General features: G+C 36.8%; 2 protein-coding genes across 5 annotated transcripts in view; one reads left to right on the forward strand and one right to left on the reverse strand.

Moving 5' to 3' along the window:
- LRBA (LPS responsive beige-like anchor protein) overlaps window positions 1–13,568 on the reverse strand; it is a 787,299-nt gene that overhangs the window by 473,690 nt on the left and 300,041 nt on the right. The gene's annotated exons all lie outside the window — the stretch shown is intronic.
- LOC117086014 (protein archease-like) lies at window positions 4,923–5,628 on the forward strand. The gene has a single exon (XM_033215462.1). The coding sequence runs from the start codon at window positions 4,932–4,934 to the stop codon at window positions 5,427–5,429; it is 498 nt and encodes a 165-aa protein (XP_033071353.1). The 5' UTR covers window positions 4,923–4,931; the 3' UTR covers window positions 5,430–5,628.

Consider the following 13,568-nt stretch of genomic DNA (forward strand, 5'->3'; position numbering starts at 1 on the left):
TCAGTTAATAAGTTAAATGAGTATATGTGTATAAAACAAAAAGAAAATAGGGGGCCGGGCACGGTGGCTCACGCCTGTAATCCCAGCACTTTGGGAGGCCGAGACGGGCAGATCACGAGGTCAGGAGCTCGAGACCATTCTGGCTAACATGGTGAAACCCCGTCTCTACTAAAAAATACAAAAAACTAGCTGGGCGTGGTGGTGGGTGCCTGCAGCCCCAGCTACTTGGGAGGCTGAGGCAGGAGAATGCCATAAACCCGGGAGGCGGAGCTTGCAGTGAGCTGAGATCAGGCCACTGCACCCCAGCCTGGGCGACAGAGCGAAACTCCGTCTCAAAAAAAAAGAAACTAGGGTAAAAAATAGATAGGACCTTTGCATTAGCTTTGCAACTTGTTTTACATCTATAGTTATTTCAAATTAGTCAAAAACAAAAAGCAAAATCCAACAAAGATAAACAGATGTTCAAGCTAGACAATAAATGACTTTTATTATTTACATTTCTTATTTTCTAAATTTCCTATATTAAAAAATACTTCATTTTTATAATTAGAAAAATAAACATTTTTAAATTTAAAAATCCATCACTGAGGAAAAAAGCAACCACTTAGGCGAAAAATTGAATAATTTATCATGATTAGCTCTAAAATTGGTATATACATTACCCTAAAATACATAACACTAAAATATGTAATTGTTAAAATGTTTCACATTCCTTAGAACTGTCAAGAATATGTTCAATAATATAATATATTATTACAATAGGAAAACACTGCCATGAAGTCGACAGAGGCAATGGGGACAGACTGTCCTGGGTTATTGTTATGAAACCTGGGTTCCAGTTCAGAATCATGGATTTAATTGTTCTGTGATCAAAGCTAAATCACATTCACTCAATCTACCTTGCATACATACATCAAAGATGTGTCGTGGTACTGAAATGAGACAATGCGTACTAAATCACTTAATAGAGATATTAGAGAGGCCACATGCAAAAAGATCATCAGTTTATACTGGGTATCAGACTACCGGGTTCAAGTTCAAGCTTCATTACATACTAGCTATATGACCTAGAACAAATCACTGAGCCTCGCTATAGTTTTCTCTTATGTGAAAGTGGGCTGAAAATAATAACATTTACCTCAAAGGATTGTTTGATAATTTATTTTATATTTGTTAAGAATTCAGAAAAATAAGTGGTACTATAAAAATGTTTATTTTTAAAAATTTAAAAGTACTCACAAAAATGTTCACTATTTTAATAAAAATATTTTGCTTGCTAATTGGAAAAACATATTTGAATTCTTCATCTAAAAATATATATAGACTGCTATATTTGCCAGACATAGCAGCTCATATATATAATCCCAGCACTTTGGGAGGCCTAAGCTCAGGAGTTTGAGACCAGCCTGGGCAATATGATGAAACTCCATCTCTACAAAAAACAAAACAAAAATTAGCCAGGTGTGGTGGTGTGCACCTGTAGTCCCAGCTACTTGGGAGGCTGAGGTGGGAAGATCACTTGAATCCAGGAGGTTCAGGTTGCAGTGAGCCAAGACTGCACCACAACATTCCAGCCTGGGTGACACAGTGAGACTCTGTCTCAAAATAATAATGGTAATAATAATCATAATAATAATCAGTGTTTTCATGGTCTTTATTTAATAAAAAAAGACTCCATTTTCATTACTTCAAAAAAACTGAGAGACCACCTGGTTTGCAGTTCTACTGAAGCTAGCAACAAGTGAGCTCTACAGCATGTTAGATAAAATTCAAAGCAACATTGGCCCAAAGAACATTTGAAAATTCTTACTGAAGTGGATTTTAACTCATATACATTCCTAAAAGTAAAATCACTAAGTGATAATCATCAGCACATATGTTTTACAGATATATCACATTAGTTCAAAGAAACTAAAATTCTGAAAGACAACATTCTTTACAAAAATGATTGCCAGGAAACGTGTATATTAACACATGCACAATGTTTACAAGGTACAATGTTCTGCATGACATAATTTTTTTCATAAATATTCTGTTTATAACCATAAGATTCAGAAACAAAGTTAAGATGTACAGCTAATAATGATGTCATGACATTCATGGAACCTCTCCATAAACCAACAGCATAAAACGTCAAGGATATCCCACTCCAATGATAAGCATGCAATGAACTAAAGAGATGCACATTGCAGATCTACACTGTCATCAATCCTTTGATAATAAATGAAACAAGTCAGCTGCTTTGCAACCACAAATGGTACATTCAAGAGATGACAACATCTCTTTTTTTGCAGAAGGAGGTAACTAGCAGTAGATAAAATTCAGTTATATTATTTAAGAACGTACAGCATGAATTCAAGGCTGAATACAGATAACCTTTAAAATATAAGCTGTCTCAAAAAAAAAAAAAATGCCTCATCCTGCAGAGTATTGTTTAAGAGCAATACAGTTAAAACATGAACATGCTTCAACCAATTGAAGTTTGTTGAAAAAGGGTAAAGACTAGTATACACAAGAAAAAATATACATTTGCTCTCTTAAAATTGACTCTGATGTAGAAGACATGAACAAATATATTTTCTTTGCTAAAATTTTAAGTAAAAACAATGTTTATTTGGAAATATTTTTTGTTTTATTTAGATATTTTATTGTAACACCTTAAAATATTACTATACAATATTGTAAATCTCACAGCACAATAATGATTAAAATGAAAAACTGTATTAGACAAAACATAAAATTAAATAGCTTAGAATAAAGCTGTAATGTATTCCAGGATTAGATCTTATTCACACATTCTTTAGAAATCTAATAAAATTTGAACCAAATTCATAGATTAGTAATTGGAAGACAGATTACCCGGATATGGATCCAAGCTGTAACTCTAGATTATTTCTGCTTTATGCTATTTTCAAACTTATAAAATGAGGGATAATATCAGTAGACCTCAGAGGTTTGTTGTAAGAATTAGTTACTACTTATACACACCTCTAATAGCTACTGAAATAGCATAAGGATTCATGAAATATTAGCTACTGTTGGCACCATCATTCTTTACCTAAATCGAAAATATATATACTGTTCAGATTAAATCAATTTAATCTCTTTCACGACAGAGTGTTTTAGAAACATTTCTTCAATTTTCAATTCCACATTTCCACCTTCCTCGTTCTCTCTCATTCATACACTAATTCTACGTTTACTCCATTATTCTCTCTCATTCATACACAAAAGAACACATACACTACCCACCACCACAATCACTAAATTTCAAATTTAAAAAAAGTGCACTCTTAACCCACAGTTACAACAAAGAAAACTTCTCCATAATTAATTAGAAAGTACACTAAGAAATAGATTCCAGGTTAGGATGGTAGGCTGATATTGCAATTACATTTTTTTTCTTCCTCAATTCCAAAAACAAATCAGCAAAAAATAAATAAATAAATAACAAAAATAATTTTTAAAAATAATGAAACAATGTAAGGAACACACCATAAATCACCAAACATCAAAAAATTGGTTGCCAAGGGGAACAAAAACAAACTGGTTCTAGAACTGAGGGAGCAACAAAGCTTAGTTCTTAATCATGTCCCCATGCCCCCAAAGCAACATTGGTAAGTTGACAAAATTCTGATAATTTTCTTAATGCCTTCAAATACAGAGAGAAACAAATTGAGTAGGTAATATTACCTCTTTCTCCTTCTATCTGGAGATGTCAGAAAAACTTACAGAACAAATACTGATGAAGCAAGAAATTGAAAAATGGTGCTGATTCACTAAAACTGAAGTAAACTCGACTCGACTCTCTTCTCTTAAATGACTGAGGAAAATGATTCAAAGCCTAAGCACATTTTCCCATGAGAACTGTCTATAGTCTAACGAGATAGAATGAACTTGGTAGGAAATATTCAACAAAATCTTAGAAAAAAATTGAGGATTTCTAAGAAAGTCCCCTCACCTATTTCAAATAGTGCTTTCTCTTCATGATAGGCTATAGGATATTCTACAAAAATCAAACTGTAGCTCAGATGGGGGAAATATTACCTTTACACAAAGGATGGAGAGGAAAATAAGTCACTAAGATATCCTGTTGTGTAAGCCAACAGAATATCTGCACAGAGCATTCTAACAATGAACACAATGAAACAAAAAAGCATGGTAGCTACACAAACATGCAGCACCAATCAATCAACAAATAAATAAGTTAATAGATTTAAAATAAAACTTTAATATATAGAAGACAAAAAATCTGATGAGAAAGTATAACTCAAAGAAAATTCTTCATGATTATTTTTTCTATTGAACAACATAACAAAAACATAATGCAAATAAAATTCAAAATAAAGTAAGTGACTAAGGAAAGAGGCTAAAGTCCTAAATAAACAAAATTAGAAACAAAACATAAGCTTTATAGACATAATAAATAAGTTACAAATAAATATCCCAGACAAAATAAAACATTAAAACATTAAAAATGTACTTACTGGTGGAAAAATAAGGCTAAGGATTAAAGAAAGTCAAGCAACTAAGGAATAACTAATATATGTGAAAGACAAACATATAGCTAACATAATATTATTAAGTGTTACTAAGTAAGGAAAAACAAAACAAAGTGAAAATGGTATTTCAAATCTAAAAAATTTCCTAAGAACTGAAGGAAAAGTCAGAATCTGCTGATTATAACAAGAAACTATGTCCCAGGATAATTTGATAAATAATGTTCAATATTGAGTCATATTCCTCTTAAAGAATTTTGTGGACAAAGAAATCACAGGCAGAAGACACAAAAAGCAAATCAAAAATTGAGGGAAAATATCAGACTGTCCTCTGAAAGCAACATTCAAAGTCAAAAGATAACAAAGCAATGTCTACAAAGTTCTAAGGGAATTTAAGTGTTACCCAAAAAAATTAAGTCAAGCAAGGCAGTCATGGCACAGAAAGAGGGAGATGTTAGAGATTACAATTTGACTGAAGAACAGAAGGCGATCAAGACCAACTATACACCAGTCAATAGGAATTACGAGTGTTTGGATCATACAGCAGATGTCCAGTTACACACATGTGGAGATACTTTGGAGGAAGCATTTGAGCAATGTGCAATGGCCATGTTTGGTTACATGACAGATACTGGGACTGTGGAGCCTCTCCAAACAATAGAAGTAGAAACCCAAGGAGTTTCTACTTTTCTTTTTCACTTTTTAGATGAGTGGCTTTGTAAGTCTGATGCTAATGAATTCTTCATACCCTGGAAAGTAAAAGTACTTTGTATTGATCAAAAACATTTCAAATTACAATCAATTGGGTGCAGAGAAGAATTTTCATTGTCCAAGCACCCTCACGGAACAGAAGTCAAAGTTATAACATATTCAGCAATGCAGGTCTATAATAAAGAAAACCCAGAAGTTTTTGTGATCACTGACATTTAAGACCAAAAAAGAAAAGACTCCTAAGAACTGTTTTTTATTTTTTTTCTCTTCCTTTGGGGAAGACAATGTGAATTAATTTCTACAGTATCTTTTCATATACGGTAACTGTAGAACAGAAATTTATAACTTTTTTTTCTTTTTTTTTTTTTCTGAGATGGACTATTGCTCTGTCGCTCAGGCCAGAGTGCAGTGGCATGATCTCGGCTCACTGCAGACTCTGCCTTCCAGGTTCAAGCAATTCCCATGCTTCAGCCTCCCGAGTAGCTGGGACTACAGGCATGTGCCACCTCATGCCTGGCTAATTTTTGTATGTTTAGTAGAGATGGGGTTTCACCTTGTTGGCCAGGATGGTCTTGAACTCCTGACCTCAAGTGATCCACCCACCTTGGCCTCCCAAAGTGCTGGGATTATAGGTGCGAGCCACCACACCCGGCCAGAAATTTATAACTTGAACTGTGACTTTCAGAAATGGAAAATCAGGGCACATCCTTGGTCTGTGTTCCCCAAAGAGTCAAACTTTAAAGAATTCTTCAATTCCTAGGGGGCAGTTATGGTCATTCATATGTTGACTATCTGCTGTGGCAGCAGGTGCCTCATGCCTTTCCATTGCAATGTGAGCCCTCCAGCCTCCCTCTAGAATGGAACGCTGATGTCAGCAGCAGCCTGGTACTAAATCTAATTTGGAAAAAAAAAATAATTTGAGAAAATATATTTCCACACCCAGAAGAAAAATATATAAAGTTAAGCAGAATGCCATTCAAATATAAAGACAGCAAGCAAATAGTCTTAAACATGGAAGAACCTTAAGTTTACAACACACATAAGCCCTTGTGGAAAAAAGAATAACCATGAAATGCAGCCAATTAAGAACTGAGTCAAAATAAAGAATCCGGAAATTAAGTTGCGACTAATAAAAGGGGGTGAAATGAAGAGTGTGTATTGAATTCACTTAAATAAAGAACAAAAATTCAAGTACTACAAGAAATGTGATTATAAACATGAATGTTATAAATTTAGACAACATGAAAATTAAAATATAACTTTAAAAATTAGGAGGTGAGGGTAGAGAAAAGAAAAGGAACATACAAGTGTTTAATATCCTCAGCTTCCATAAGAGGATATGAACTGACATATGTAACATAAAAATCAGCAACATCAGAGAAGGGTAGAGCACAATGGCAGAATAGAGGCCTATCCCGTTCGTCCACCCTGCTGCAACACCAAATTTTAACAATTATCTGCACATAGTAAAGCACCATCACAAGAACCAAAAATCAGGTGAGTGATCACAGTACTTGCTTTTAACTTCATATCATGGAAAGATGCATTGAGCGGGGCAGGAGAGACAGATTTGAATGACTGATGCCACCTCTGCCCCATCGCCCATCAGTGGCCATGCACTGCAGACAGAAACTACACTTTGAGGAAAGAGAGTTCAGTGACTGGAGGACTTTACATTCGTCTCAGTGCTGCCCTGTTACAGCAGAGAATGAAGCTATGCTCGGCTCCTTCCACAGAGGGAGCATGAGGACCAGCCCTAGCCAGAGGGGAATCACATACCCCATGGGACAGAACATGAGTTTCTTGGCAAGTCTCACCACCCAGGCTAAAGTACTCTGGGGTCCTAGATAAACTTGAAAGGCAGACTAGGACCCAAGGACTGCAATTTCTAGGCACCTCCTAGTGCTAGATTGGGCTTAGGACCAGTGAACTAGGGTGGCACGTGACCTAGAGAGACACCAGCTTGCATGGCGAAGGAAGTGCTTCCATCATCCCTGCCCTAATCCCAGGCAGTGAAGCTCTCATAGCAATGAAAGTTACTCCCGGCTCTGCTTAAGGAGAGGAAAGCAAAGAATAAAGAGGATTTTGACTTGGACACCAGCTCAGCCACAGTAGGAGAGGGCACCAGGCAGAGTCATGAGGCCCCATTCCCAGGCCTTAGCTCTCGGATGGTATTTCAATTCTAGACACAAACTGAATCAAAAGGGAAGCCACTCTCTTGAAGGTGAGAACCCAGTCCTGGTAGGATTCATCACCTGAAGATTAAAGAACTCTTGGGCCCCGAATAACCGGCAGTGATAATGAGGGGAATATACCATGTGTCGTGGGCTCTGAGACTTACTAGCTTCAGGGGTGACCCAGCATATTCCCAGCTATGGTGCCTAGAGTGAAACACTACTAATTTTTCAGAAAAGCAGAGGGGAAAAATAAAGGGAACTTTGTCTTGCATCCTATGTACCAACTTGGCTGGGGGCAGAGCAATAAGCTGGCTCTTGGGGTCCCAAAGTCCAGGCTTAGGCTCTTGGACAGCATTTCTGGACCTGCTCTGGGACAGAGGGGAGCTCACTGCCCTAAAAAGCGAGTCTCAGGTGTGGCAGCATTCACCACAAGCTGAAAGAAGAGCCCCTAGGCTCTCAGTAAACATCAGTGGTAGTCTGAAGGAATCCCCTGTGGACCAGTGGTGGGGTTGGCCACAGGGAGAGGCACCTCTGCCTATGGAAAGTGAAGAAAAGAGTAGGAAAGACTGTATTGTGGTTTGAGTGCAGGCATAACGACAGTAGAATAGAATATTATCAAGTAAATTGCTAAGCTGTTTAACTCCAGTCCCTGGCTCCCAGACAGCACCTCTGGACATTCCTGGAGCCTGTGGGAACTCATGGTCCTGAAGGGAAGAAACTTGGGCAAGACCCAGTGCTGTGCAGGTTTCAGGTCTAACCCAGTGCAGTCCTAGTGGTGGTGGCCACAGACTTACTTGCACCACCACATCCTCAGTTCCAGGTGGCTCAGCAAAGAGAGACAGACTCTGTCTGTATGGGAGAAAAGGAAAAGAACAAGAGTCTCTAGCTGGTAATCCAGATAATTCTTCCACATATTATCTAAGACCACCAAAACGGTACCTCTACGAGTCAGCAAAAAACACAGCCTTATTGGGGTTGGGGTCCAAGTCCTTTCAAATGCCTGGAAAGCCTTCCCAAGAAGAACAGTCACAAGCCCAGACCGTGAAGAGTATAATAAATAACTAACTCTTCAATGCTCATAGACTGAAGAACATTAGCAAGTATAAACATCACCCACAAAAACATGACCTCACCAATGAACTAAATAAGGCACCAGGGAACAATTCTGAAGAAACAGAGACATACGACAACTCAGATAGACAATTCAAAATAGCTGTTTTGAGGCAACGCAAAGAAAATCAAGATAACACAGAGAAGAAATTCAGAATTCTATCAGATAAATTTAACAAAAGGATTAAAGTATTTTTTTAAATCAAGCAGAATGAGTCGGGAGGTGGAGGTTACAGTGAGCTGAGATCCTACCACTGTACTGCAGCCTGGGTGACAGAGCCAGACCCTGTCTCAAAAAATAAAAATAAAAAAAATTTTAATATATATATCAGAAATTCTATAATTGAAAAATGCAATTAACATGCCGAAGAATGCATCAGAGTCATCAGAGTCTCATAATAGCAGAACTGATCAAGAAAGAAGTAGTGAGCTTGAAGACAGGCTATTTGAAAATATAGAGAGGAGAAAAAAAGGAATAAGAAAAAATGAAGCATGCCTATCAGAAAACAGCTTCAAAGGGGCAAATATAAGAGTTAATAGCTTTAAAGAAGAGGTAGATAAAAAGAGAAGGGTAGGAAGTTTATTCAAAAGAATAATCAGAGAACTTCCCCAACCCTGAGAAAGATATCAAATTCAAGTAAAAGAAGCTTATATAACAGCAAGCAGAAAGAAGCTTACCTCTGGGCATTTAATAATCTGAAGGTCAAGAATAAAGAAAGGATTCTAAAAGCAGCAAGAGAAAAGAAATAACATACAATGGTGCTTCAATACATCTGGCAGCAGACGTTTCAGTGGAAACCTTACAGGCCACAAGAGTGGCATGATGTATTCAAAGTGCTGAAAGAAAAACACTTTTACTCTAGAATAATATATCCAGTGAAAATATCCTTTAAGCATGAAGGAGATAAAAAGACTTTCCCAGTCAAACAAACACTAAAGGATTTCATTAACACCGGACCTATCCTAAAAGAAATGCTAAAGGGAGCTCTACAGTCTGAAAGAAAAGGATGTTCATGAGCAAGAAGAGACCATCTGAAGATACAAATCTCACTGGTAATAGTAAGCACACAGAAAAACACAGAATAGTATTACCTTGTAATTGGAGTGTATAAATACACCAAGTAGAAAGCCTAAATAATGAACCAATGAATAATAACTACAAAAACTTTTCCAGACATAGATAGTACAATAAGATAAAAAGAAAAACAACAGAAAGCGTAAAACTAGAGAGACAAAGTTACAGTGTAGTTTTTATTAGGTTCCTTTTTGTTTATGCAATCAGTGTGAAGTGTGGTTTCCATTAGTTTTACATAACAGGTTATAAGATTGTGTTGGCAAACTTTATAATAACCTCAAACTGAAACAAATACAATGGGTACACAAAATATAAAAAGCAAGAAGTTAAATCATACCACCAGAGAAAACCACCTTCACTACAAGGAAGACAAGGAAGAGAAAAAAGGAAGAGAAGTCCGCAAAACAACCAGAAAGCAAATAACAAAATTGCAGCAGTAAGTCTGTACTTATCAATAATAACATTAAATGTAAATGTACTAAACTCTCCAATTAAAAGAAATAAAGTGGCTGAATGAATTTAAAAAGAAGACCTAATGATCTGTTGCTTATAAGAAACACACTTCACTTATAAAGATACACATAAACTGAAAATAAAGAGATGAAAACAGATATTCCAAGCCAGTGGAAACAAAACAGAGCAGGAGTAGCTACCTTAATCAGACAAAATAGATTTTAAGAAAAAAATTGTAAGAAGAGACAAAGACGGTCATTATATAGTGATAAAGGAGTCAATTCAGCAAGAGGATATAATGATTGTAAATAAATATGCACTGTATTAGTCCGTTTTCACACCGCTATAAAGAACTACCCAAGACTGGGCAATTTATAAAGGAAAGAGGTTTAATTGACTCACAAATTGACATGGTTGGGAGACCTCAGGAAACTTACAATCATGGTCGAAGGGGAAACTGGCACCTTCTTCACAAGTTGGCAGGAAAGAGAAGAGCGAAGGAGGAATTTCCAAACACTGATAAAATCATCAGATTTCATGAGAACTCACTCACTATTACGAGAACTGCATGGAAGAAACTGTCCCCCAGGGATCCAATCACTTGCCTCCCTTGACACATGGGGATTTATAGGTCCCTCCCTCAACTTGTGGGGATTACAATTCAAGATGAGATTTGGATGGGGACACAGAGCCAAACTATATCATGCATCCAACACTGAAGCAACCAAATATATAAGGAAAATAGTAAGGGAACTAAAGAGAGAGATAGACTCCAATACAATAATAGCTAGAGACACCAAAATATCCCACTTTCAGCATTGGACAGATCTTATAGACAAAGAAAGTCAAAACAGAAACAGCAGACTTCATCTGTACTACAGAACAGTGGATCTAAAGACATTTACAGAACTTTTTTTGTTTTGTTTTGTTTTGTTTTTGAGATAGTCTTGCTCTGTCACCCAGGCTAGAGTGCAGTGGCATGATTTTGGCTCACCGCAACTTCCATCTTCCAGGTTCAATCAATTCTCCTACTTCAGCCTCCTGAGTAGGTGGGATTACAGGCGCATGCCAGCACACCTGGCTAATTTTTGTATTTTTAGTAGAGACAGAATTTTGCCATGTTGGCCAGGCTGGTCTCAAACTCCTGACCTCAGGTGATCCACCTGCACCAGCTTCCCAAAGTGCTGGGATTACAGGCATGAGCCACCAAGCCCAGCCAGATATTTACAGAACATTTCATCCAACGGCTGCAGAATATACATTCTTCTCCTCAGCACATGGGTCATTCTCAAGAACAGACCATATGTTAGTTCACAAAACAAGTCTTAAAACATTAAAAAAACATGAAATATCAAGCATCTTCTCTGACCACAATGAAATATAACTATAAATTAATAATAACAGGAATATTAAAAACCATACAAATATATTGAAATTAAACAATATGTTCCTGAATCACCAGTGTAATGACGAAGAAATAAAGAATAAAATTGAAAAATTTCTTCAAACAAATGATAATAAAAACACAACATACTAAAACATACAGGATACAGTGAAAGCAGTATTAAGAAGGGAATTTATAGCTATAAATACCCGCATCAAAAAGAAAAAGAAAAACTTCAAATAAATAACCTAATAATACATCTTAAAGAACTAGAAAAGTAAGAGCAAAACTGAACTCAAAATTAGTAGAAGAAAAGAAATACTAAAGTTCAGAGAAGAAATAAATGAATTTGAAATGAAGAAAACAATACAGAAGAGCAATGAAACAGGTGGCTTCTTAAAAAGATAAACAAAACTGACAACCTTTTAGTGAGACTAAGAAAAAGAGAAGCTCCAAATAAATGAAATCAGGTATGAAAAGGGAGACATTACAACTGATACTGTAGAAATTCAATGGATCATTAGTGGCTACTATGAGCAACTATATGTCAATAAATTTTGAAAATCTAGAAGAAATGGATCAATTCCTAGATACATAAACCTACCGAGATTGAATCATTAAGAAATCTAAAACCTGAACAGACCAATAACAAGTGACAAGAGTGAAGCCTTAATAAAAAGTCTCGGCCGGGTGCGGTGGCTCAAGCCTGTAATCCCAGCACTTTGGGAGGCCAAGACGGGCAGATCACAAGGTCAGGAGATCGAGACCATCCTGGCTAATACGGTGAAACCCCGTCTCTACTAAAGAATACAAAAAACTAGCCGGGCGACGAGGCGGGCGCCTGTAGTCCCAGCTACTTGGGAGGCGGAGGCAGGAGAATGGCGTGAACCTGGGAGGCGGAGTTTGCAGTGAGCTGAGATCCAGCCACTGCACTCCAGCCTGGGTGACAGAGCCAGACTCTGTCTCAAAAAAAAAATAAAAATAAAAAAATAAAAAATAAAAAGTCTCACAATAAAGAAAAGCGTGGGGCCAGATGGCTTCACTGAATTCTAACAAACATTTTAAGAACTAATACCAATCATACCCTAAGTATTCCAAAAAATAGAGAAGAGGGAAGAATTCCACACTCATTCTACAAGGCCAATATTACCCTGATACTAAAACCAAAGACATATTTAAAAAAGAAAACTACAGGCTAATCTCACTGGTGAATATTGATGCAAAAATCCTCAAGAAAATACTAGCAAACTGAATTTAAAAATACATTAAAAAGGTCATTAATCATGACCAAGTGGGATTTATCTTAGGGATGCAAGGATGGTTCAATATATGTAAATCAATCAATGTGATACAAGGTATCAACAGAATGAAGGATAAAAAAATGATCATTTCAATTGACGCTAAAAAAGCATCAGATAAAGTACAACATCCCTTCATGATAAAAAACCCTCAAAAAAAACCTGATACAGATGGAATATGCCTTAACATAATAAGCCATATATGACAGACCCACAACCAGTATCATACTGAATGGAGAAAACTGAAAGCCTTTCCTCTAAGATCTGGAACATGACAAGAACGCCTACTTTCACCACTATTATTCAACATAGTACTGGAAGTCTTAGCTAGAGTAACCCAACAAGAGAAGGAGATAAAGAGCATTTAAATTTGAAAGGAGTAAGTCAAATTATCTTTATTTGCAGACGATACTATCTTATTTTTAGAAAAACCTAGAGTCCACCAAAAAACTATTAGAACTGATAAAAAAAAAATCAGTAAAGTTGCAGTATACAAAAACCAACACACCAAAATGAGTACTGGCCGGGCATGATGGCTCATGTCTGTAATCCCAGCACTTTGTGAAGATAAGGAGATGGACTATTTGAGCCCAGGAATTCGAGACCAGCTGGGCAACATGGCAAAACCCTGCCTCTATAAAAAATACAAAAATTAGCTGGACATGGTGGCACATGCCTCTAGTGCCAGCTACTCAGGAGGTGGGCAGACTGATTGAGCCAAGAAGTTTAATGCTACAGTGAGCCATGACTGTGTCACTATATCCCAGCCTGGGTGACAGAGTGAGAGCCCATCTCAAGCAATCAGTCAGTATCAGTATCATACCTATGTGCCAACAGTGAACAATATGAACATGAATTCAA

Source organism: Trachypithecus francoisi, unplaced genomic scaffold (assembly GCF_009764315.1).
Source record: "Trachypithecus francoisi isolate TF-2019V2 unplaced genomic scaffold, Tfra_2.0 Lachesis_group1, whole genome shotgun sequence".
In the NCBI taxonomy this organism is placed as follows: domain Eukaryota; kingdom Metazoa; phylum Chordata; class Mammalia; order Primates; family Cercopithecidae; genus Trachypithecus; species Trachypithecus francoisi.